The sequence below is a fragment of the Rhinolophus ferrumequinum genome, chromosome 23, assembly GCF_004115265.2.
Source record: "Rhinolophus ferrumequinum isolate MPI-CBG mRhiFer1 chromosome 23, mRhiFer1_v1.p, whole genome shotgun sequence".
NCBI classification, from domain to species: Eukaryota; Metazoa; Chordata; class Mammalia; order Chiroptera; family Rhinolophidae; genus Rhinolophus; species Rhinolophus ferrumequinum.
In genome coordinates, this window is record NC_046306.1 from 25,011,523 (window position 1) to 25,037,579 (window position 26,057).

Sequence of the window (26,057 nt, forward strand, 5' to 3'; positions counted from 1 at the left end):
CATGGTTATGATACAAGGTCAGTATACAAAAATCAATTGTATTTCACTGTACTAGCAATGAATAATCAGAAATAGAAATTTTAAAACAATATAATTTACAATAAAAATATGAGCACTTAGGGATAAATCTGACTACAGATATGAAAAATCTGTATACTGAAAACTACAAAATATTGCTGAGAGAAATTAAAGAAGACCTAAACAAATGGAGAGATATACCTTGCTGATGCGTTGGATAACTCAATATTGTTCAGATGACAATTTTTCCCATCAATACAATCACAATCAAAATCCCAGAATTTTTGCAGAAATTAACAAGCATTTTAAAGGTCATATGGAAATGTAAAGGACTTCGAATAGCTAAAATAACTTGATAAAGGAGAACAAAGTTGGAGAACAAACACTACCTGACTTCAAAACTTATCATAAAGCTATAGTAATCAAGACAGTATGGTATTGATATAAAAATAGACATATAGATCAATAGAACAGAGTCCAGAAATAGGTCAATACATATATGCACAACTAATTTCAACAAAGGTGCAAAGGGAGTTTAGTGAAGAAAGGATAGTCTTCAACTAATAGTCCTGGAAGCATTGGATATTCAAATGCAAAAAAAAATTCAATTCATATTGTACACCACATGCAAATAATTAATTCAAAATAGACCATAGACCTAAATATAAAACTGAAAGCTATAAACCTCTGGACTAAAACACAGAGGAAAACAGTTGTGACCTTGGGTTAAGCAAAGATTTCTTAAATATGACACCAATACATAAAAGAAAATTTTAATAAACTGCCCTTGATCAAAATTTAAGTTTTGTTCTTCAAAAGACACTGTTAAGAAAAAGACAAGCCACAGACTGGGAGAAAGTATCTGCAAAACACATCTGATAAAGAACTTGGATCCAGAATAAAGAACTCTCGAAGCCCAATAGCAAGTTTTAAGAGGGGTCAGGCGATAGGAGGAACAAACAATTTGAACAGAAACTTTACCAAAAAAGATGTATAGATCGTAAACAGGCACAGGAAAAGATGTTCTTCATTGGTCATTATGGAAATACAAATTAAAATCATATTACCCACCTATTAGAATTGGGTAATATTAAAAAAACTGACCAATGCCAAGTGTGGCAAGAATGTGGAGGAACTGCAATCCTCATACACTGCTGGTGGGCATGTAAACTGGGACGACCACCGCTTTGGAAACTCGTTTGGCAGTTTCTTAAAAAGTTAAACATACATCTACCATATCATCCAGCCATTTCATTCCTAGTTATTTACCCAATAGAAATAAAAACATATGTCCATACAAAGATTTGTACATAAATGTTCATAGCAGCTTTATTTGTGTATCCAAAAACTGAAAATAACTCAACTGCCCATCAACAGGGGAATGGTAAATAAATGTTAGTATAGCCATATAATGAATACTACTCAGCCACAAAAAGGAATGGACTACTGATACACACAACATGAATTTCCATGTTGTTTCATTAATTTGATTAATTAGATTGAGTGAAAGAAGCCAAATGATGAGTACCTATTAAATGATTCAATTTATATAAAATTCTAGGAAATGCAAGTTAATCTGCAGTAACAGAAAGCAGATCAGTATCGATAGTTGCTTAGGGATGGGAGTCGGGAAATGTAAGGAGGTGGTGGGGAGGGGACTGGGAAGGGATTATAAAAGACGGAAGAATAAATTTTATCTTGATTGTGATAATGGTTTCACAGATGTATACATGTCAAAATTTATCAAATTGTACATTTGAAATGTGCAGTTTATTGTCTCAATTACACCTCAACAAAGCAGTAGGTATATATTGTATTTCCTTGCAATCACAAAGAGTTTATCTTTCACCGACATACATAGGTGTACTTAAACACTAAGTAGTTAAACTCAACACACAATCTATGCAAGAAACTGGGTAGTGTAACAGAAGGCAAGTTACCTGTTTTAGTTGGGAAACTACCAGTTTAAAATATTTTGGAAAAAAACTCCTCTAATTTTATTTTCTTAAAAAACTCTCCACCTCCACCCCCAACCGCCCCCAGAAAATAAAGGCTGGTGTCACATCTAAAGTGCTCATGCATTTTTTACTCTTTTCAGGAATATCTTGGTATGGCAAAGGAAAGGTTACTGGAATCATTCTTTAAAAACCCAGATTCCACGATGAGAGGGAAACTAAGATTGTTTTATTATTTATTAATAGTCAAATGTGGTTTTTGAGATGAAGTTTGAGTTCTGTCATGCTTAACTAGCAGTGTGCCTACATACTGGAGAGACATAAGATTTTCATCATTCTTACATCTCAAAACAAAGGCCAGGAAACAATTTAAATGTATGTAATGACTTGTATGTGGATATTTTTAAGTTTCTTGTTTCCCAGTCACGACTGAATAAAATCTACAACACAAGAGTCAAGTGTCTTGTACTGTATGCTTACATGACAACAAACTGAAAATTTATCACATTCTACTCTTTTCATTGATTTCAAATGTATGGTGGGACACTGAAGAAAAGTGTCCCACATTGCCTCAGCAGGGCAATGGGAGCCACACGGATACATGGGGTAGAAACTAGATGCAGAGGTAGAATGATAAGGACATGGAGCATAGTGCAGTCTCGAGGTGCTTAGAGTGCAAGTTCCAGAGTCAGAATGGGGTTTGAAGGGAGTGAAAACCTTAGGAAAGACTCAATAAGGAAGGTGACAAAATTCTTAGAAACAAGATGGCAAGCAACAGAGAGGGGCCCCATGAGGCTGGGTAACTCATATTACTTTTTTCTGTAAATCAGTCCAGGTGTACAGTTTTCTCCAGCAACACTGAGAAACATCAGTGATGCAAAATATCCACAGGATGGGTTCTGAAGGCAGAAGGGAGTAAACAAGGGATTGGGCAAATCAGATACAGCTAAAGAAGGCTACTCCAAGGATGGGTTTTTGTTAACAAAAAGAATTAATTTTTGCAAAAAACAAATTACCTAAAATCTTATCTTCCTAACATAAAGCTTTCTTTCATTTTTGTATGCTCCCTTCCACTTTTTGTCTATACCAAAGAAAACCAATCTTGTTTCAGGCACGTGCTGGTGCCTTTACAACCTGTCACATTTTATTCTAAACTGCCCTGTTGAGGTTGCTCTCTAAAGGGCTTTATTAACCCACTGTACCAGTTTCCCCAGCACCAGTGTGTGTTAATTTAGCGGCTTTCTTTCATTTGCACTTAAAATTGCTAGCAAAGGATCAACACTTTTTTGGTCTATTTCCATTTGTGTGAGATGTTATATACCCTTTGCCAAGGTGAAATTTCAACAAGTATAGAAAGTTAATGCAAGAAGTCTGCATCCTTCTCTTCTATCCAATTCTACTTATTAGTGGGTCTGTTTCCTCCTTTTCCTGCCCCATAACATCAGTCCACTGCTATGCTCTGTCCCCCACCCCACGCCACCATTTAGCCCACATGGCTCATGTTTAGTAGTTACAAACATAGGACCAAGACCACGCATCAAAGCTGAGACCCTATATTCTTTCTTAACTTCGTTATGGAATTTGGCACAGTCCCCTATACCCCACTTTGGAATTTCCCCTCTGCTCCTCTACTGTCCCACCAAAGAATTTGGTCTGTGTTCACTTTGCTGCTGTTGCATATTATACTTATGATACTTAATGGGTTTCTAATTGTTCTCCCACTTGGGTTTGGGAGTTTCTTATTTAGTTCCAACCACTTATTGAGTGTCCATCATATGCCAAGAACTGCAAGGTATGTGTTTTTCTATCTCCAGGAGTAGATGAATATTGAAGGTACACATGAATGAGACTAGCATAGGTGAGAACTAGCCAGACCCAAAATTCCATATAAGATGTTGACAATTTCAACTCAGCCCTTGGTATTTCCCAATCCCAAAAAGCTGCTGACAACAGGGAACCTCTCCCGAATCTTTGTTAAACACGTGTGTTGTGGTGAAGATGGAAACGAGTGTATGAGACAGCAGGAAGGACGCACTCAGTGATTTCTAAATAGTGTGAGGTGAAAGGTCCAAAGTTGGGAAGAGCCCAGAGGCAGTCTCCCCAACTCTTAAGATCATGGTTTGGGAGGCCCGCTCCCTCACACAGGAAGATGCCACTCTGTTCTTCCATGCCTTTATTGGTGACAGCAATGGACAAGAACAATACCAGGCATAGCAGACACACTGGCCCAGCACCTGGGGTGGCAAGCAGGCCCTGCAGAGCCACTGGCATATCCAGCCCCAGCCCAAGATCCAGTCTACCCAGGCCATGTCCCCGAATGGGCAGGAGGCCGTCTGTCCAGTTTGTATGTGTAGATCAGTCTGTCTGAGTGTCTGAGCCGCTGCCTGCAGGGTCCCCCCATCCTTGGTACATGGTAGGGGTTGCTGGGAACACAGCGTGGCATCCCCCGGTGGACCACCGGGCCCCGGTGCTGACCGTGGGGGATAGGGCCAGGGACTGGAGGTGGCAGGGGGCCAGGCACAAAGTTCACTCCAGGGCCACATCCTACAAAAGAACCAGTCATTTATGAGAGTGGGCTTCCAGCCAAGGTGAGCCCAGCTCTGCTTTTAGGCCGCTCTGGTCCTCCAGGGTGAGTTTCTCTGGGCTTTAGTTTCCCCATCTGCAAAATGGCAATACCAGTTCCCTACCTCCAAACCAGGAAACTGACAATGAGCTGATTAATGAGTCTACAGATGCTGTTCCAGACTAAGCTGTTAATGAACCCGGTCCTGGGGGGCACAGGAGTGATCCAGCTCCTCTTAGCCTGACGAGGCATGGGAGGCCAGGCTAGGGGAGGTGTGAAGGGAGGCTGGGAAAGGTGTAATGGGAAGCTGCAGAGGCACCTACCTAAGTGGGGTGGCACTGAGAAGTCTTCCGTTGGATTATAATTGAAGAATTCATGGGGTGGGAAGGGCTGGCCTGGGAAAAAAGGGGCATCCTGGGGCAGGGGTGGGAACAGGGGAGGTGGGGAGGGCTGAGGAAGGGGGTAGGGAAAAGGCATGGGAGGGGGCAAGGGAGAGGGAGGGGGTAGGGGCAAGGCCAGCTGCTCCCCGAAGTCTGGGGGCTGCCCCTGGCTCCCCTGGAACAGATGATCCGGCTCTGGCCAGTCCTCAGTCCACGGGTCTAGGAATGGGATGGTTGTTTTAGGCAGGCCTGGGATGCCAGGCTGCCCTGACCTCTGGCCCTCCACACTGCTTAACCTCTACTCTCCTCCAGGTGGGAGCACCCTCTGCTTTCCACCCAGGTTTTCTCATCCCCTCTCATTTCTGGCCAAGCCCAAGGTGTATACATATTCCTTGTTCCCTGCCTTTCTCAAGTCAGTGGACCTGCCTTTGTTCTGACCTCACGCTCCCCTCAGTCTTCTCCCTTTGTTTACCCAGCTCCTGTATGCTTTAGCTTTTTCTTCTTCCAGCAACTCCCCACAGACCGATAAATAAGCCAAGTAAGTCTTCTCTCATAAAAACATAAAGATCCTGCCACTCCCTTCTCCCAATAGTCCCCTGCTCCTTTCATATTTCTACAAAGAGCACTGTGCCAGGTTTCCATTTCCTCATCAACTGTTCACTGCCTCTTTTATCCCTACTCCAATCTTTCAGCACTTTTCCCACTAAATGTAACCACTTCCTGGCAAATTTCACAAATTCCTTTCTTCCTGACAGTCTCATGACGTGGCCAATAGCCTCTGTCCTCCCTTAAAGTGCCTCTATCTTCATCTCTTTTTGTTTCAGCCCGTCTTCACTTTCAACTCCAAAATGTGGCCACTGTTCTGCTTTCTCCTTCATGGGTCACTCACGTCCTCAGCTTCCATCTCTCTGCGGGTACCACTGATTCCAAATCTACTCCACATTTCCACACTACCTCCAATAGACTTGCCCTGACCAAACTCACCCACTCGTCCTCCCACCCAACTCTTCCTTTTGCTGTCCCTATTTCTGTAGTTCCAAACTGGATTCAGAAGACCTGAGCCACCACATCTGGTCTCATGACCTTTAGAGCATCCCTTCCTTTGCTCTGGATCAGTTCTCTCACCTAAAAATAATGCAGCTGGATCATTAGATAATCAAAGTCCTAATTCACCTCCCTGATGCTCCAACTTCTGGCTACCAACTCCCAGAAGTCCGCCTCTATAACATTCCTGCTCTGTCTGTGTCCCCACCCCTTCCAGTGCTTCGAAGAATCGCCTTCTAACAAGACTCATGCCTCCAATTCAACAAACACTATCCCGTAGGTACTATGTACACAGCAATTGTACTAGACACTGAAGCCAAAAGGGACAGCCGTCAACAAGTGAGGCAGGTCCTTGCCCTTTAAGGACAAGATCCAGGGGAGAAGCAGAGGTGGAAACACTCAGCCTTGATGCTACCTTTGTGAGCATGCAGGCACTGAGAGGATGATAGCACCAGTCATGGGGGCTTCTCTGCTTCTGCCACACTGCCTGGATTGCCCTTCCTCCATTTGTCTTTCCGTTCTCCACTTCTGTGTCTAGCTAAAAGTACCCCCATTTCCTTTCTGTTCTTCTATACAGTAGAAAATCTTTTAAGATGGTTCTTATGTGCTCAATGCTTGTATCAGTTCATTCGTGTACACTGAAGTGACTCTATGGCTAGACCGAACAGAATCAGAACTTGAACTGCAGTGCTGCTCCTGTGATCTCACCCGCCCCAGGGGATGAGGAAGGGGCACTCAGGGGCCACAGCAGTCCTTCAGGGAGCCTCTACTCCCCTGGAGAACCTCTGTCCTATTCCGTTCGTGAGCCCTGTGCTCTGAGGGCCCTCGCTGCATCACTACCCTCCCCACTCATGGTAGGGCTCACCAGGGGGGCAGTCACGCTTGGGCAGCTCCACACCCCAGGCATCAGCCACGTGGGTCAGAAGCAAGTGTGAGAGGTGGCGGTGGGCATGCTGGTCCCAATGGATACCATCCCGGTGACGGTGCCGTACTGCATGCCGGAAATGAAAGTGGAGGTCCAGGACATCGAAGTAGTGGTCCCCAGCCAGCGTAGCACTGTAGAAGTTCCCTTCAACCACATCCTGCCGCAGAGAGGCCGCCAGGGGCTGGAGCTAAGGAAGAAAGTACAGCATCTAAGAGCCGCAGAATGAAGCAGGGTCGGGAGGGTCCTCTATCCCAGTCAGCTGCCCCCTCCCCCATCCTGAGGGGCCCTGGGCACTTGCCTCAGGTAGAAGAAAACCCCCAGTGACGCGCTCCCCCAGCGGCATTGCCATGTTCCACACCAGCAGGCAGGAGTCTGGCAACACCTGGTCCATTCGCATGAACACCCGCTCCAGGTTCTCTCGGTAGCTCTCCATTGAGTAGCGCCCATACCTATTGGGCAGCACACAGGGTAGGCAAGAGCACAGTGGTGGATGGCATCTGAGACACAGCTCCACCCCCAACCAGTATTTCCCTCTCCCCCCGCCCCAACCTGGAGAGATCCCAGAGGCAGGAGTTGATGATCACCAGGTCCGGAGCAGGCCCATATGTCAGCTCCTCCAGGACGCCCTCCAGGTACTCGGAGTAAACTCGGGTGAGGAAGTAGAAGCGCACGAGGTGGTGACCAGAACCCGAGCAGAACTGGCGGACCTCCCGGTACTGTGTCCCGTTGTGCAGCTCGCCCAGCTGACCCCCAGCCACCAGCTGGTCCTGTTCGAAGCTCAGCTCCCCCTGCCCACCCCCACACCCAGCTCATCAGACCCATGCCAGGGAGGAGGACCCTGCCAGGCCAGGGTCTGTGCCCACCCACCACTGGCATGGTCACCAAGCTTCCCTCACCTTGGCCTTCAGCTGGGCGGCTGTGAGCAGTGAGTCTTTCTGGAGCAGGAGCACCAGGTCCTTGTACACAGCCCGCTGGACTACAGGGAAACAGAGATTGCCAGGCTGAGGCAGGCCTCACCCCATCCAAGTTCCTCCCAAGTTCAGGCACCCCATCTGCCGAAGCCTGAGGTTGCCCAACACCACTTCTGTGGAGTGTTGACTTTGAGGCCGGAGAAAAAGTGAGGTTCAAGTCCTAGCACCACCTCTGATCCTTCTAGTTGTGCATCACCCCCAACTTAGCATACAGTGACCCAAGATCACCTGGCAGAAGTCCGCCAAGTCACACCTGGGACACAGACAACACAATCCACCGCTCCCATGAGGGAAATTATGGAGGACTGTCAGGGACAAAAAAGGATGGGGTGAAAAGCTTGACAGGCTACATCTGTTGGGACACCTGTGGAAGGTGCATGGTGAAATAAAACGGGAAAACCTACTGTACTGGAATAGACTAATGATCAGAGAGGTTTGAGATGGAGACCAAAAGGGTCCAGACTTAGAAAACAGGCTGCTGGTGCGGGACTTGGAAGTGTGATCCTAGGGGGACACTCACTTGAGTCCCCCAAGATGACCACGAACTTGTTGTGCAGCAGCTGCTGGACTTCCGAGGCCTGGAAGTGGACCATGGCGCTTCGCAGCGCGCGGCGCGGCTCCTCGTTCTCCAGACAGAAGACCATGCCGCCGCTGACAACGACGGGCTGCAGGGAGAGGCCACTAAGCCGCGCGAGAGTGGGGACTCAGGGCAGGTCTGCCCCAGAGCCCGTCCTGGGATAAACGAGACCTGTGCCGGCCTCTCCAGGAACCAGGCGTCGGCGGCAGAGTGGGGCTCATGGTGGCGCTGGCCTCGGTCACACCTGGCACTGGAGGCTGGGGTCGCCGGGCCCACAGGCCTCCGGGGTACGGAGGCACTTCCCGCGCGGCTCCGCCCTGCGCCCAGCCAAGTGCCCGCTGCCTCCTCGCGCATGCGCGCGTGCCCGCTCGCGCCAATTACCGAGTCCCGGAGCTCCGCGCGGTTCACCCGCGAACAGGGCAGGCCCGCGCACCGCGCGCCTAGCCCTCAGCGGGCTCCGGGCCTAGCCTCATGTTCCCGCGTTCCGGGAGGCCGGTCGATGCCGCACAACCCCCGCCCCGCAGAGCCCGCGCGACCGGGTTAGCCGTCGGTGCGCAGCCGGGCGCCCAGCGCTCTCCATGCGTGCGTCCCGGGGGCCCCGACGGCACCTCGGGCCTCGGCGCCCCGGGCGGCGACGCTCACAGCTCCTACTTCCGGTCACCCATGTCCCGCCCTGAGAGACCCCCCAACGCCCGAGGCGATAGGAAGGCGGCGGGGGTGGCCGCCGTGTGGGGGCAGAAGCCAGTGCCAGGCCCACCCGGGCGGGCACAAGGCCCGGGTGTGGGCGGGGGCGCGGCGGCGGCGGCGGCCGAATGCAGCTGCCCACAGTGCTGATGGCAGTGGCGGCGGCCTCGGCACGTGACCCAGGCGGGCGGAAGCGGAAGTGTGGGCCTGGAACCGGTGTCAGGCGGTGTCCTCTCAGCGCTGCCCAGCAGCCGCCTGCACCAGCTATGGACTGCTACACAGCGAACTGGAACCCGCTCGGGGACTCTGCCTTTTACCGGTGAGCCGCCCCGCCCTCACGCCCACGGCCCGGCTTACCCGGCTCGCCCGTGGGCTCGAAGTCTCCGGGCGGAGCCGGCGGCGCGCGCCCCCGTCACTCCCGGCGCTGGGGTCCGCCCCTTGCCGGCTCTCCCCTGGTGTCTGCCACTTAACGCACAGCCGCCTATGGACCACAGGGGCACTCCAAGGAGGGCGGGGTCGCACGGCGGGCGGGGTAACAGTGCTGACCTAGGCTGGGAGAAGGGGTCGAGTCACCAGTGAATCCAGGGGCAGCACAAGTGAGGACCCTTGCTTCGGGGCACCCTCCCACGGGAGTCATAGTGTCCTAAACTAATCTTTCTAAAGTGTAAACCCATCACATTACCCTGATTAGGATTTTTCAATGGCTTCCCTTTGTAGGATAAGCTCCTCTTCTTGTTATATCAGTAAGTCTACCCCTGTTTGTCTCTGCAACTTCATTTGCTCCTTTCGTACACAAATTTTGTGTTCCATTTGCACACACAGAACAGAACAACACATCATGTTTCATGGGTCCCCATGTGCAGCAGCTTGCAGTTCCTTTTGTGGGCACTGCCATTTCCTTCATTATCTCGCTGGAGAAGTCTTGCTCATCATTCGGGACTTAGTTCAAGGGTCCTTTTTGAAACCTTCCCCGATCCAACCCCAGTAGAGTCAGCTGACTTTCTTTTGCGCTTCCGGGAACCCAGTGCTAGTATCTATTATGTGTAGCACAGTAGGGCAGATTTGTATAAGTTTCTACTGCTAAACCAAATTCCTTGAGGGCTGAGAGCATAGGTTTTGCATGTCTTTATGACCAGTGCACGTTTAGAAGAGGGCCTGCTAAGTTTATTGTTGCCTAATAAACTTAAAAAAAATACTTCATTGATTGCTAGTAAAGATCACAAAGACATGACATTGGGGTTTTATTTCAATAGACGATACCTGTTTGTACTAGTGAAATTATGTATCACTGTTTTTCACTTATTAAAACTTCTGTGTAATTTTTGATATGCAAAGTGTCAGCCCCTAAGACGGACAAATGCCTTGTGGCAATTTTTAGAGATCTATTGCATTTGTTGTTTATTCCTAATTCTTACCTCTTACAAATATGTCAATGCAACATGAACAAAATTGCAAAAGTTTAGTTAAAATCAGTAAAGTCGGTAGGAAATAAGAATAATTTTTAACTTTTTTGTGGAGGAGGGGTGCCAGTTGACTTAGGTAAGCACGTAATTTAGTGTTTACAACACAGTGTACACTTTTGAAAATATTAACTCGTATTACTTTTGAAAACTCATGTTGCCTACACAGGCTTGTTAAATAGGAGAATACTAAAAATGATGACCTCATTGCTACAGAACTCCTGTTTATCATATGAAGTCTTAGCTTTATTGCTACACCTATAAAATTTTAAATGAATGTGTGTTGGGTGCATGCCATAGACATGACCTGCGTGGCTAGCCTACCCCTTACCTGTTTGTGCTGTATTGCCTGGAAGGAGTAGAGTCTTGCTGTGGAGGATATATTATTTTTGCTAACAGATATTTGCCTTTCTGTGTGCTAGACGCTGCTAAGTATGAATACTTTATGTGTATTAATTTGTTTAAGTCTCACAACTCCATGAGTTAAGTATCATTATTAAACCCATCTTACTGATGAGGAAATGGAGGCACAGAGAGGTTAGGTGACCAGGTTACACAACTAGTAAGTAGTAGAATGAGGATTTGAACCCAGTCTTCTTCTAGAACCTGTGTTGAAGCATAGGGTTGTTTTTCATTTGTTTTTTGGTTTTTTTAAAGATTTTTTTTTTTTAATTGGGGAAGGGGAACAAGACTTTATTGGGGAACAGTGTGTACTTCCAGGACTTTTTTCCAAATCAAATTGTTGTCCTTTCAATCTTAGTTGTGGAGGGTGCCGTTCAGCTTCAAGTTGTTGTCCTTTCAGTCTTAGTTGCGGAGGGCGCAGCTCAGCTCCAGGTCCAGTTGCCGTTGCTAGTTGCAGGGGGTGCAGCCCACCATCCCTTGCAGGAGTTGAACCGGCAACCTTGTGGTTGAGAGGACTGGCTCTAACCAACTGAGCCATCTGGGAGCTCAGCGGCACCTCAGCTCAAGGTGCCGTGTTCAACCTTAGTTGCAGGGGGCGCTGCCCACCATCCCTTGCGGGACTCGAGGAATTGAACTGGCAACCTTGTGGTTGAGAGCCCACTGGCCCATGTGGGAATCGAACCGGCAGCCTTCGGAGTTAGGAGCACAGAGCTCCAACTGCCTGAGCCACAGGGCCAGCCCTGTTTGTTTGTTTGTTTGTTTGTTTGTTTTTAAGGAGGGCGCAGATCACAGTGGTCCATGCGGGGATCGAACTGGCAACCTTGGTGGTACCAGCACCGCGCTGTAACCAGCTGAGCTAACTGGCCACCCCTGTTGTTCTTTTTTAAAACAGGAAAATAAAATAGTGTGTTCTAGCTTCTCCACCAGGGTAGAAATGTTTTAAGTGCAGATACTTGGTGTTATTTGTATTTGTGCATAGCCTTATTCCAGGACTTAATATCTTGTTTCCCCAAAAATAACATCAGGTCTTATGTTAAGGTTTGCTTCAAAAGACACATTAGGACTTATGTTCAGGGGATGTCATCCTGAAAAATCATGCTAGGGCTTATTTTCTGGTTAGGTCTTATTTTGGGGGACACACGGTACATGTTCAAGTAAGTAAATAAATGATAAGCAGGTAGCAGACAGTGCATTTTGATTCCTATCTACAGGACAGGATTTTTTTGCATTGGAAGTAGTGCCCAAGAAAACTAATTTGGGAAGGCAAGGAGAGGTAATGGTGACTAGTTCTTATGGGGCTTCAAAATTTTAGCCATTTTTATGATAAAAATCTAGTTTGGTCTAATCCCATTAATTAATTTTGCCCATCCCTTTGCCAGGCTGAGTGTGTATCAATCAATAAAAAGACATGGACCCTGTCTGCCCTCATAGAACTTACAGCCAGCAGGGGAAACTGTTAATAACCATTAATGATATAGTATTTATTTGGTCATAATCATTGTAAAGGAGAGGTATAGGGTCCTAAGAAAGCATCTAACAGACCGAGAAGTCGGAGTAAAGAAGACTTTCTAAAGGACATGGCAACACATCCAGGGGATGAATAGACATAGGTGCAGGGAGTGGGATGGGGAAGATCATACACAGAGGTCCTGAGGCAGGAGAGACAGGCACTCTCAAAGACCAGAATAAAGAAGTTGATGTCTCTCTCTTAGGGGGCCACACCCTGCAGGGCCTTATAGGCCACCTTTATTTGAAGAACAGTGGAAAGCCTAAATGAAAGGGTCTTAATGAAAGGATTGGTGTGATTGGATTTGCAGGTGTGTGTGTGTGTGTTTGTTTTAACTTCCTTCTGGGTGCCGTGGGGGGACAAGTCGGAAGGGGCAAGCAAGAATGGAGGCAAGGGAGACTGGTTAGAAGGCTGTTGGAATAGACCCGGGAAAAGTTGATGGTGGCAAGCACTGGGGTGGTAATGGTGGAGATGGAAAGGAGGGGGCAGGTCTAAGAGGTATTTAGGAGGTAAAATTGAAAGAGATTGTGATGGATTGCATTTGGTAGGGAGCAGAAAGAACAAAGTATTGTAGATGACTTGGGTTTTTGGCTTAAGATAATGAGAAAGCAAGAATGACTTCAGTGGGGAAGAGGGTAAGCTTGGTTTTAAACACATTGTTTCAGGTACTTAGAAACATCCTTTATGGTAAAAGAAGGGAGACTGAAGATACATACTTCTGAAACTTCTTAGAAGTAGACTATTTTAATGAGTTTTTAGGGTTTGTTTGTTGGGGGTATGTTTTACACATATAAACATGAAGTTTGGAAAAATTGTGATATAAAATTTACTATCGTATTTATTCTAAAGTACAATCCAGTGGTATTAGGTATTTTCACATTGTTGTGCAGGCAATCCCCATTTTCATCTTGCAAAACTGAAACTCTGTACCCATTAATAATTCCTCATTCTCCCCTTTCCGCAGCTCTGGTAACCACCATCCTATTTTCTGTTTCTATGAATTTGACTACTCAGATAGTTCATATAAGTGGAATAATACAGTATTTGCTATTTTGTGACCAGCTTATTTAGCATACTGTCCTCAAGATTCATCCATGTTGTAGAATGTATCAGAATTACCTTGCTTGTTAAGGTTGAAAAACGTCCCATTGTATTATGTATATACCACATTTTGCTTATCTATTCATCCATTAATGGACACTTGGGTTACTTTCACCTCATGGCTGTATGAATAATGCTGCTATAATGCTGCTATGAACAGTGGTATACAAATAGCTCTTCAAGACCCTGCTTTCATTCTGTTGCATATATAACCAGAAATGGAATTGTTGGATCGTATGGTAATTCCATATTTAATTTTTTTTTTGCCCCCACCCCTGCCGGTTTTTAAGCCGTTGTTTCCCAGTGTGGTTGTAGGGTGCAACTCCCAGGCCCATGCTGGTATTACGAGCTTTGCGCTCCCCCGCGCTGAGGCAGGCGGTTGTTGGTGGTTCCTGGTGGTTCCCAGTTGGTGGTTGGTCGCTCTCAGCTGCTCATGGCAGCTCACACCCAAATACGGTGTTCAGGGCAGCCCAGCTCCAGGGAGAGCTGTTGTTCACAGTCTTAGCTGTAGAGGGCGCAGCTCACTGGCCCATGTGGGAATCGAACCGGTGGCCTTCAGTGTTAGGAGCATGGCGCTCCAACCGCCTGAGCCACTGGGCCGCCCCATATTTAATATTTTGAGGAACCATCATACTGTTTTCCCTGGCAGCTGCACATTTTTGCATTTCTAGCAACAGCACAGAAGCGTTGTTTAGTAGTATTTATTTCTGAGGCAAGCTGGAGTCAAGGGATTTCAGGGATGATGGCGGATTCTCTTTAAGGCCTGAGGATTTGGGAATTAATAGAATATTTCCCAAGGCTAGACGTGATGTGCTTCTTCCTCTCCAGTGGTCCGATAATCCAGCCCAGAGAGGCTGGAGAGCATCTACTTTCACAAGGGCTCTTCTCACACTGCAACGGACCATGCTTTTCCAACAGTTCAGCTGCACTGCCGCGGGGATGTCTTCACTGTTTCCCGGAGGCGGGTGGAATTGAGGCTACCAGAGCTGCTAGGTTTAGTGACTTCCTGGCATTGGAATCCAGGGTCCATTTACTGCCACTGAGGAGATTCTCCCTTCCGGGACCTACGAGTAGAGGAGAAAGATGTAACTGGTCTCCCTCATTGAAGGTGTGGCCTGTCCTCACAAAGTCCACATCCCCTGGGCTTTTCTGAGAGGCTGCCCTCTTTGCTGCCCTTCGCTTTGCCCATGCCACCCTCGAGGCACAGCTTGAGTCCCTGAGAAGCCTTTACCTCAAGGGCGGGGAGAGATGGTCCGTGCTTTGTTGCTGTTCACTCGCTGACCCTTACCCTCTACCTGCTTCCGGGGCTCTGCCTCCTTCCCACCCGTCAGTGTCACTGCCAACCTCCTGGAACGCATCCCTCACTGATTGTTTGATTGCAGGCTTTGGCCCACAGCCTCCTGAGCATCCCAGCTCTTACCTCTTCCAGGATAACTTAAGTGACCACCTGGCTTCGTGGTTCCGTGAGCTCTGCTCAAGTGATTTTGTGCACCTCAGCCACCCACTCTCTGCCCCACGCTCATCCAGAACTGCTCAGACTTGAAATTCAGACAGCCCCTTCTCTGACCACAAGTTCCTGTCCTCATGGACACTCTGATACCTTCTAATACACTTGTTCTTCAACCTCATGGGGATCCTCATCCCTGGAGCCCTGTGTTCTCTTTGTGTCCACATGCAGAACTCCTATAATGTATCCCTCCCTGTCTAGCTTGTACAGCCATGGTCAGGCATTTCAGTTTCTTTCTTGCCTTTTCCCTGACAACCTTGTTCCTTTGCCCTTTGGTTGCACCTGCCTGGCACAGAACCACCTCCCAGCACATCAGCCACTCACCATCTCTATGCCTGTACACAGGCTGCTGAGCGCTGCCATGAGGGTTACACACAGGCAGGTTGGCTCTACTACAAACCATGGCCGCCAGCCTCAACTGGGCCCTCACAATCCTGTTTGTGGGGTCAGCCTACACTACTCACCGCAGGGGCTCTTCTTTCCTTTTAAAAGATTACACAAAGAAACATTTAATTGTAAACAATTAAAATAGTTTGGAAATACTGAAAATTGAAGTCTAGGCCCCTCCTCCCAACAGCTGACTTCACCTCGTGCTTCCCAGAGAACTAGAAGTCGTTTCATAGAAGGGCCTAGGCTTCCCCCAACCAAACCTGCCTGCTGGCTTTCCCACCGACTGAGGAGGTGAGCTGCTGTCTCCCTGCCTTCTCAGAAACGATTTGCCATCCACCTGCACCCTCCCCCAGCTTGTGTTTTTTCCAGCTGTTGTCCAGGCCCCCCTGCATGAAGATCACCTGAGATGCTGGCTACATGCAGCTTCCTAGGCCAGATCTGCTCCCTTATCTCTCGTGGGTCCTGAGACTTCAATCTGTACATTAACAAGCACCCAGGTGGTTTCTTTGCTGCAGGAAAATTTGAAGACCACTGCTCTACACTGTTTTCCACCATCCCTACCACCAAGTGCTCCTTACCAGATTTCAAATCTACCCAGCCTAACAAAAAATAAACTTCCCTATTCAAAAAATAAATAGATCCTTCCTCCTTGCCCCCTCTTTCTCTTGCCCACCCTAAGGTCTGAAAACTGCCATCCATTCTTGCTTCCATTTTCTCTCTTCCCAGTGACCACTGACTCTAGTCCGACCATCCTGTTCTCAGTGACATCGCGTCGCGTTACTGCAGTGGCTGCAGCTCAGGCCTCATCTGAGCTTGGCTCCCTGGATCAGGATCTCCCCCTTCTTTCTTGGAAATCGTATTTAACCTTTTACTCTGAAAAATTCCAAATGTACAACAAAATAGAATGAACACCCACAGCCAGCATTTAGGCTTAAAAATTGTTATAGTGCTTCAGTATTTGCTTCAACTATTGTGGAGGTTTAAAAAAATATTTTATTAAGAAAAAGTTCAAATACACATATAGTGGCATAATTTAGGGGACGACCAGGTCCTCATCATCCAGCTGCCACAGTTCGCTCTTTTCACCTGTCCCTCCCCCACCATTACACACACACTTTTCTGGGACTGTTTCAAAACAAATCCCAGACAGAGCTTTTCAATCAAATACTTTTAAGTAAATTACAGACATAACTTCAATGTACATTACTTTTAAAAATGACAGTTTCCAATAAACTACAATGCTATGTCACACCTAACAAAATTAACCTTTAGTATCATCTCAAACCAGCCCATATTCAGATGTCTCCAGTTGTCTTCAGAGTGTCTTTTTGTACCTGTTTTGTTCAAATCAAGACCCAAACAAGAATGACTCGTTTGTTTAAATCTCTTAATTAACTCTCTTGTAAACTTGAGTATTATTACCCCCACTCCCACCCCAACCTTTTGTTCACATGACATTGACTTGTTTAAGAGACCCAGTCACTTTCTGGATTTGTCCCATTGCTTCCTTGTGGTGTCTTTGAACTTTATCACAACCTGTATTTCCTGCAACTGCCTTAGATCTAAAGGCTTGATTAGATTCAGGTTGAACTTTTGGGGCAGAAATGCTTTGTAGATGATGCCAGGTGTTCATTCTACATGACATCTGGAGTCAACATTATATCAGGTTTTCTGCTACGAGGGAGGTTGACATTAACAAGTGGGTTCTGATGCTGGTGGCCACATCCTCCATTATAAAGTCCTGTTTTCCCCTTTTGTGACAAGCAAATGCTCTGTGGGGTACTACACTGGTTATATCAATATAAGTCTAATCCGGAGACAGAAACCATATAGTGATTAAGCAGGGAAGTTCCATATAAACTCTTAAACTATGATAACGGTGTAACGATAAGATAAAACAAAACTCCTCCCCTAGGGCTCAGGAAAAGGAGAGACAAACTTAGAAGCAGGGTGTCCTCCCCAAGCTAGGCTTCTGACCTCCATGGAACAGATGCAGTTGCAGTCCACTGGGTGGTGGAGACGTTTGCTGATTTGCCTGGGCCAGAACTGTCTGCAGTCACTGGGCAGGGATGGGGCACAGGTGAGCCATAGCTGGTGGCCAGGTTCGTGGGCTTCCGTGGGAGCTGGAGACCTGGAGCATGCAGCATCTGTGTGGAGAGAGCCACAGGAAGAGACACCAGTCAGAGCCCCGGCTGTGAGGTCACCGGCGGATTGTGTTCTGGGGCGTGTTCAGGGCAGCACACCACCAGGTGTCCTCATACCCACATGCTGACCGAGCTTGGCGCTGCTGGAAGCAGCCTGAGAGCCCATTCCTCCTGTGGCGTCCCTCCTGTGCCTTCTACTGAGAAAGGTTAACGTCTAGCTCCTTTTCTCTTTGTAAATGTGCAGATGCACTCAGAGTCATCCTTCCTCACCGCAGCTCTTACAATCCTCACTACTGCCATACAGCCAAGCACAGAAGTCACTCCCAAAGCACGTCGGACTTGGCATTTCACTACAGAAAACTGCAGGCTTGATTAATTGTGATGCCACTGCGTGCGATGGGTGACTAATATCCGTTTCCCCTTAGCAGGGAGCTCAGCACTGCACTCGAGCACATGACCAACGAATCCTCAAATCCCATCTTTAGGGGTCCATCTCATGGTACCACTCTTTGTGCCAAGTCTGTATCAGTCTGGGTCCAGTTAGAAGACATAAAGTGGCAAAGTTTAATAAATACAAAGAATTATTAAACTGTGATAAAATAGTAACTATAAGATATAAGAACATTTCGTATGTAGCCTAGAGCTGAGGGAGAGTACCCAGGGAAAGGACAGACTGAGGTTCAGACCTCCTTGGAGAAAATAGAGTTGCAGCCCACTAGATGGCAGAGAAGCTCACTGGTTTGCCTGGACCAGAGTTGGTCAACATCTGCCGGGCAAGCAAGAAGCAACCCTCTGGGATTCGGGGAATGGGGGGTCACAGGTGAGCTATTACAACTGGCTGCCAAGGGTGTGGGAGTGCAAGGGGAGTGGGGGAGCTAGGGCAGGCAGGCAGGGAGGCAGGCAGGCAGCGTGGAGCACAGGGTGTCTGTAATGTGAGCCACAACCAGTGGCTGGGAGTATGGGTGTGCAGAGGCGTCAGTGGAAACACAAGTGGGCAGGCAGGGCAGCCAGTGGCCATGCATCTTGGAATGTAGAGGAAGTGCAGCCTGGCGTAGGTAAGAGGCCAGAAATGCCACGTCTGTCCAGGGAGCCCTGGGAAGCTGATCACCAGTCCCGGCGAGCCTTTGGGGTTACTGCACGGCTGGGGCAGATCCCCCGCAGATGTCCTCACACCCTGGTTGCTGGCTGGCTGTGCCCTGCTGGAAGAAGCTGAAGAGCACCTTCCTCATGCAGCGTCCTTCCAGCTCCCCCTACTGAGAAAGCTTCACATCACACGTATTGTGATGGAGAAATGTTGAACGAAATGCTGCCTTGAACACAAACATGTTGAAGCGTGAATTTGGAGCTGAGGGGCTATGAATTGATAACTGGAATGCTAGGTCTGTGTGAATCTGTTTTCCCATCAGATTTTAATCCATGATTTTAGTAACAAAATGTCAAAAGAAATACATATGGGTTTATAAAAAATTCAAATAATGCAAAAGAGTATATAGCCTACAAATTGGCAGTCCCCCTCCCCCTTCCACCACTCAGCACCCTCCCCTAAGGTAACCACTCATTTAGTGTGGAGGCCTCTGAGTGTTTTTTTCTGTATTACACACAGTCATGTGATTATATGTAAATATGCTTGTTAAAAAATATGTGCTCAAGTTTTTTTATTACATAAATGGGTTTATACGGTTCATACTGAGCTGCAGCTTACATTTTTTTACTTAACAGTATTTCTTAAGAGCTCATTTCATGTCAATATACACCTTATTAGTGGACGTATAATATTGCCCAGATGGGCACACCATAGTTTATTTAACCAGTCCTGTTTTGATGGACATTTAAGAAGGTTTCTCCAGGATTTTTTAAAACTATTTTAAACAGTGCTGCCGTTAATTCATACCTATGTGTACTTGTGCAAGTAGTTTTATAAGTTAGACTCTTGGAAGGAAATGCTAAATCAGAGGCTACATGCGTTTAAAAGTTGGGTAGATAGCACTTCATTTTCTTCCATAAGGGCTGAACAATTTATAGTCCCACTAATATGTACAAAACTGTTCACTTTTCTACATCTTCAACAATATTGGATGTTATTAACCTCTTAATTTTTGCCATTCAGATGGTCAAAATGGAAAAATAATTGTTAAATTCATATTGATCTAGTTATTAGGTAGGTATGTCTCATCATATCCTTTGACTATTTGTCTATTGTGTTGTTTCTATTGATTTGTAAAGGAGCTCTTTTCATGTTTTCCATGTTAACTCTTTGTTACAAATGTTATAAAGTTTCTCACAGTGGTTACTTGGCTTTTATGTATTTTTAATGTACAGATTTAAAATTTTTATGCAATAAAATCTACCAGTGTTTTCCTTGATAATTTCTGAGTTATGTGTCTTGCTCTGGAAGACTTTACTGTAGTTCACATTGTAAAAATATTAGGTTATATTTTTTCTAAGTTTTTTATGTTTAGTTTTTAAATATTTTCACATAAAGTAGTATGATATAGCCCTTGACCATCTTTCTTTTAGTTTTCTTTTCTTTTTTTAAAATTAATTAGAGCCTTTTGTATTTTTAAGAAAAGTATCTTTTTTTCATATATGTCACAAACATTTTTTCCCTTTTCATAGTTTGTCTTTCTAGTTTATTTTTTGGTGGGTTTTTTAATGCATGAAAGTTTTTTTAATGTTAATTATTTTAATAAATAACCATTAATGTGGTTTAAAAACTCAGTCTCATTCCCACCCGTGTCCCTATTCAACTGATTTCCACTCCTTACCTACCAGTAACTACCAGTCACCACTGTTATTAGATTCTTATAAATCTGACCAGTTTCTTTTTTTCAAATGGAAGCAAATATAAATATGTGTTGTGTTTACCCCTTTTTATGTGGAAGTATACAGAAGTTCTTATTTTTTGTTTAGATCCATTTGTTGGTCTTTTACTATGTGACTTCTGGGTTTTATATCATGCTTAGAAATTGTTTCTACTTTGAGATTGTTAAAATACCCAAGATTTTCTCTGATGTGGCTTTATTTTTTTTAACATTTAAATTTTGAATTCCATTTGGAAAATATTTTATTGTAGAGATTAAGTAATGAAATAGTGTTTATTGTGATTCTTCCCATATGGCCCATTGTCTCATTTCAAGTATCGATTTGCACCAATCTGAAAACGCCATCTTTATCACGTGCTCAATTCCCAGGTCTTTTTCTAGATTCTGTTCTCTTCCATTGATCTATTTGCTTATCCCTATGCCAAAACAACAGTTTGAATTAACTTTAATTTTATATAGTATCTCATACCTGATATACATATGTTCTCATATTTTCAAAGGTTCTTAAATATCTTCCAGTATTTTCTCTTTCAAATGATCTATTATTTTTACACCAGATAACTGTAGAATCAATTTGTGCTTCCCTCCCCCAAAGAACTGGGGGTAACTTTTACTGGAATTCTTGTGCATTTATAGATCATTTTGGAATATCTGTCCATGTCTTCTACATCCTTGAGTAAACTTTGATTTGATTTTGTAGACATTTGTATTAAGTTTATTTCTGGGAATCTTACAGTTTTCTGGCTATCATGATTAGGATCTTTCTAGAGTTGTTTCTAATTGGTTCTTGCTATGGTATAGAAATTCAGTTGGTATAGAAAATATACTGATTGTTGCTCACCCAACTGAGCTCTTTCATTCGATGTTCATAGACTGCTTTAGGTTTTCTAAGTAGACAGTTACATTATTTGTAAATAGTAGCAATCTTACTCCTTTTCCAAGATAGGAAACTCTCTTTATTTTTTTCTGAAATTATTTTGGCTAGAACCCCAAGAATGTGAAATAGAAGGCAGTGGTAGGCATCTTCCTGATCTTTAATGGGAAGGCTCCTGAAACAATGCCAGCCGAAACACCCTCCTTCTTAAACACTATTTTTTTGTGGCATCCTGGAATAGTGCCCACTCCTTCTCTGTCTCCTCCTTCCCATCTCCAACCATCAAATGATGGCACGCCTCAAGCCTCCTACTCTGTCTTCTCATGCAGCACACACGCTCTCCGTGCACATCTCAGATTGCAGTCATCTCGTGCCAGCGTGTGATTTTAGTTACCTCCCGTAAGCCAAGCATTCAGATTGCCATCTCTAACCCAGGATTCTCTGCCCAACTCCGGACTCACTGAAGAGCTCCTCTTGGATTTCTTTCAGGCACTACTAACTCAGTACCTCGGAGAATGAGTTTTTTATTAACTGGTGATGAGCTGGACCCCTGGGTATAAAGGCCACAACCTGGTTCAGTGCTAAGAACCAGAAGTAGAAGAAAGGCTACCTACCCTGAGAGACCCTCTCGCAGGGTTTTATTTCCTGCTAATGTAGGCCCAAGCCCGCCACCCCACCTAGTCCTACCTCATTTTGTGTCCTGGATATTGGCCACACAGCCTGCCTGCCCCAGAGGCTCCTGCTATCCTTGCACACTTGCCCCAAGAACCACATCCTTCCCTGCCAGCAAACTCCACGCCCTTGCCTGTTGTCCCTAAGTGTGTATGTGGTTGTTTCTAGCCATCATCCCCCTAACCGGCCCTGGGAGGCCTCCTCAGATTTCCTGTGGAGGAGAAATAGAGGCATTAGGGGTTCCTCTGGGGCTCACTCCATCCAATGCAGGGTCCCGAGGAGGCTAATTTCTGTTCGCCTCTGTGTGCACAGGAAATACGAGCTGTACAGCATGGACTGGAGCCTGAAGGAGGAGCTCAGGGACTGCCTGGTGGCTGCTGCGCCCTATGGGGGCCCCATCGGTATGTCAGTCCTCTGCCACCGCGTGCTCTGGGACCATAGAACGAACTCAAGGTCCTTGATTCCTGGGGGGTCTTGCTGTCGGGTCGTTCTTGCTGGCGTATGCCACCCTCCACCCCCCCCACCCCGTCCGCCCCTGTTGAGATGCTTTTAATTCTGGTTCTCATGAGGCCTGCTTCATGTGGAGTGGGCCTGAGGAGCTACTTCCTGAGGCCCGCTTCACCTGAGGTACGTATACGTATGGTGAGCTAAGACAGGTTTCTTCTCAAACTGCAGCGCTGCTGAGGAACCCCTGGCGGAAGGAGAAGGCTGCCAGCGTCCGGCCGGTGCTTGAGATCTACTCTGCTTCTGGCATGCCTCTGGCCAGCCTGCTGGTGAGCACCCTGGCCCAGCCTGGGGCTGGGGGCTGGGCAGGGCTTCTGCCTCCCAAGACAGCCTCGGGAACTTCCTCTCCTCTACAGTGGAAGAGTGGCCCCGTCGTGTCCCTGGGCTGGTCAGCTGAAGAGGAGCTGCTCTGTGTGCAGGAGGACGGTGTAGTGCTGGTTTACGGGCTTCACGGTGACTTCCGGAGACACTTCAGCATGGGCAATGTAGGGGCCACAGGAGGCTGGGGGAAAGGACGGAGTCTGTGACACTGTGGCTTCTTCAGGGCCCCTTTTCACTCGCCCCTCTCCCCAGGAGGTACTCCAGAACAGGGTTCTAGATGCCCGGATCTTCCATACTGAGTTTGGTTCCGGAGTGGCCATCCTCACAGGGGCCCACCGCTTCACCCTCAGTGCCAACGTGGGCGACCTCAAACTTCGCCGAATGCCAGAAGTGCCAGGTGAGCTGGTACCCCTGAGACAGCCGTTCAGTGCCCACAGAGGTGCTTCCAGACTGTGGGGTCAATAGAGGCGGAGGCTGTGGGCTCCGGTCATCGTCCTCTTCCCTGGCCACAGGTTTGCAGACTGCACCCTCATGCTGGACCACACTGTGCCAGGATCGAGTGGCACACATTCTTCTGGCTGTAGGGCCCGATCTTTACCTCCTGGACCATGCAGCCTGCTCTGCAGTGGTAAGGGCCTGAGTGGGAGTGAAATGGAGGGGCTGGGTGAGGTAGTGTGGAGGCTCTGAGAAGTCAGTATCTCTGATGGCTTCCCTGGCCCTGCCCCAGACGCCCCCTGGCCTGGCCCCAGGAGTGAGCAGTTTCCTGCAGATGGCCGTCTCCTTCACCTACCGACACCTGGCGCTCTTCACAGACACAGGCTATATCTGGATGGGGACAGCTTCACTCAAGGTATGATCCTGGGACAACACAGGGAAGATCTGTTGGGGGTAGGGGAGGGGCTTTTCACCCTGACTGTTAGGACAGGGCCCTGACGTGCCCTGCACCCTTCCAGGAGAAGTTGTGCGAGTTCAATTGCAATATCCGGGCCCCCCCGAAGCAGATGGTCTGGTGAGATTGGGGGTGTCATGCTGGGGGTGGGGGTGGACATACCCTTGTTTCCTGGGATACCTTGATTCATCCTGTCTCCTGGCCACGCCAAGTGGAGCTTGCATCTTATCTTCTCTGTCAGTGCACACTTGAGGGAAACCCCTGCCCCACTGTGGGCCCCAGATGCCCCCAGGAACTGACAGCACAGGGTAAGAGGGAAGCAGACAAGTCAGTCAGAGGAATGGGATAAGGGGCAGGAAGCATGTGTAAGGCTGTCCCAAGGCAGTGATGTAAGCAGTGACATGGGAGACCTGGCACAGGCCCAGCATTCCGTGTGTGTCCCAGACATGTATGTGTGGTGCTGCCCACAGGTGCAGCCGTCCTCGCAGCAAGGAGAAAGCTGTTGTGGTGGCGTGGGAGAGGCGGCTAATGGTGGTGGGCGATGCACCCGAGAGCATCCAGTATCCTTGGAGGGCTGGCTGGAGGGGTGGGTGGGAAGGGGGGAGGGCATCACCACAGTGCCAATGTGGGTGACCCCATCGCTGGGTGCTCTTGGGAGCCTTGACCAAGCTCAGATTTGTGCTGGATGAGGACTCCTACCTGGTACCTGAGCTGGACGGCGTCCGCATCTTCTCCCGCAGCACACACGAGTTCCTGCATGAGGTTCCAGGTGAGGCCCTCACAAAGGCACCACGTGACCCAGGGCAGGTGCTCCTAGGCACTGCAGCCAGTGGGCCAGCGCCCCAGAGCAGGATCAGGGCATTGAGGCAGAGCTGAGGGTTCCCTGCCCTCCGCCCCCACTCACCATCTCCCTTCCCCAGTGGCCAGTGAGGAGATCTTCAAAATTGCCTCGATGGCACCTGGAGCGCTGCTGTTGGAGGCCCAGAAGGAGTATGAGGTAAAGCCCTGGGCTTCTCGCCGGGCCCCAGGATGCTCTCCTCCTTCCCCTTCCCCTGATTGACCCACCCCCTCCGTCCCTGCGTGGGCATGGGTGGGCACAGCCAGATGCCACCTGTAAAGAGAGGGGTCTAGGTAAGACACTTGGCTGGGCTGGGGTGGGCAAGCTCAGGTGGACTAAAATGGCATGGGGTCCTCCCTGGTGATGACGAGGGGCAGGGAGTCCCCAGCCCAGGCACAAGTCAGGGCTACTATCAAGAGGCCCCAGGGCCTCTCCTAGGCAACTGTGGGCTGGTATGGGGGGGGTATGTGAGCACCTCAGGTGGACTGAGCTGAGGGGGTTTGGACTCCAGCCTCTGCAGCCCTTCCCAACCAGCTCATTTGAACCACAGCCCGAGGGGGTTAATGTGGGGGTGTTCTCCATCATGATGCCATGTCCCTGGCACCCTGTCCCCTCTTTCCCTCCAGAAAGAGAGCCAGAAAGCGGATGAGTACCTGCGGGAGATCCAGGAGCTGGGGCAGCTGACCCAGGCTGTACAGCAGTGCATTGAGGCCGCAGGACACGAGCACCAGCCAGACATGCAGAAGAGTCTGCTCAGGGTTGGCCTGGGAGGCAGGGCTGAGCGGAGGGGTGCTGGGCAGGGGTGGGCTGGCAGGGGAGAAGCTCTCCTCTATTGCCCTCTGGTTCTTCTCAGGCGGCCTCCTTTGGAAAGTGTTTCCTGGATAGATTTCCACCTGACAGCTTCGTGCGCATGTGTCAAGATCTGCGTGTGCTTAATGCCGTTCGGGACTATCACATCGGGATCCCTCTCACCTATAGCCAGTATCCTCAAGCATTTCGGAAGGGTGTTGCCAGTCAGGGGTGGCAGGGGAAGGGGCTGGAGATGCCGCCGGAAGGTCTTTGGCAAATAGGACTTATTCCCCAGCTGGATCCTTAACTGAGTTAAATGCAGATACAAGCAGCTCACCATCCAGGTGCTGCTGGACAGGTACAGCAAGCCCAAGGGAGCCAGGAGGAGGGCTCTAGATGGGCGAGCATTATAGCTCCTGGTGGGCTCTCGTGGTCACTGCTCCTGACCTATTTCTTTGGGACCTGGGAGCCCTGAGTTCAGGTTGGGGCTGCTCTGCCCTCTCTCTCTACCCCAACTCACCCCATACCCTTTATCCCCCTTGCTTGCCAGGCTTGTGTTGAGGAGGCTTTACCCCCTGGCCATCCAGATATGTGAGTACCTGCGCCTTCCTGAAGTGCAGGGTGTCAGCAGGATCCTGGCCCACTGGGCCTGCTACAAGGTGAGGATGTAGGCCAGGCCCTGGTGAAGTGTAGGAAATGGAGGGCTGGCGGGCCAGGTCC

At 48.0% G+C, this 26,057-nt stretch overlaps 2 protein-coding genes across 3 annotated transcripts in view; one reads left to right on the forward strand and one right to left on the reverse strand.

Moving 5' to 3' along the window:
- PCED1A (PC-esterase domain containing 1A) lies at positions 1-9,599 on the reverse strand. Of its 2 annotated transcripts, none has more exons than XM_033094609.1 (8): positions 9,475-9,599; positions 8,377-8,521; positions 7,782-7,861; positions 7,435-7,673; positions 7,184-7,334; positions 6,826-7,072; positions 4,860-5,135; positions 1-4,517 (listed from the first exon to the last, which is right to left on the reverse strand). In XM_033094609.1, the coding sequence occupies exons 2-8, from the start codon at positions 8,498-8,500 to the stop codon at positions 4,270-4,272; spliced, it is 1,365 nt and encodes a 454-aa protein (XP_032950500.1). In that variant the 5' UTR covers positions 8,501-8,521; positions 9,475-9,599; the 3' UTR covers positions 1-4,269. The 2 variants fall into 2 exon arrangements, with proteins under 2 accessions (XP_032950500.1, XP_032950499.1); XM_033094608.1 differs by lacking the exon at positions 9,475-9,599 and adding an exon at positions 8,815-9,296 and having other exon boundaries at positions 4,130-4,517.
- VPS16 (VPS16 core subunit of CORVET and HOPS complexes) overlaps positions 9,212-26,057 on the forward strand; it is a 19,630-nt gene continuing 2,784 nt past the window's right edge. Inside the window, exons 1-15 of the mRNA XM_033094607.1 lie at positions 9,212-9,436; positions 22,309-22,397; positions 22,672-22,769; positions 22,857-22,985; positions 23,074-23,218; positions 23,334-23,449; positions 23,549-23,671; positions 23,775-23,830; positions 24,181-24,270; positions 24,385-24,479; positions 24,631-24,707; positions 25,175-25,306; positions 25,402-25,529; positions 25,660-25,695; positions 25,888-25,996. Of these exons, the coding sequence (XP_032950498.1) occupies positions 9,246-9,436; positions 22,309-22,397; positions 22,672-22,769; positions 22,857-22,985; positions 23,074-23,218; positions 23,334-23,449; positions 23,549-23,671; positions 23,775-23,830; positions 24,181-24,270; positions 24,385-24,479; positions 24,631-24,707; positions 25,175-25,306; positions 25,402-25,529; positions 25,660-25,695; positions 25,888-25,996 (1,614 nt within the window). The 5' untranslated portion in view covers positions 9,212-9,245. The remainder of the gene's footprint in view (positions 9,437-22,308; positions 22,398-22,671; positions 22,770-22,856; positions 22,986-23,073; positions 23,219-23,333; positions 23,450-23,548; positions 23,672-23,774; positions 23,831-24,180; positions 24,271-24,384; positions 24,480-24,630; positions 24,708-25,174; positions 25,307-25,401; positions 25,530-25,659; positions 25,696-25,887; positions 25,997-26,057) is intronic.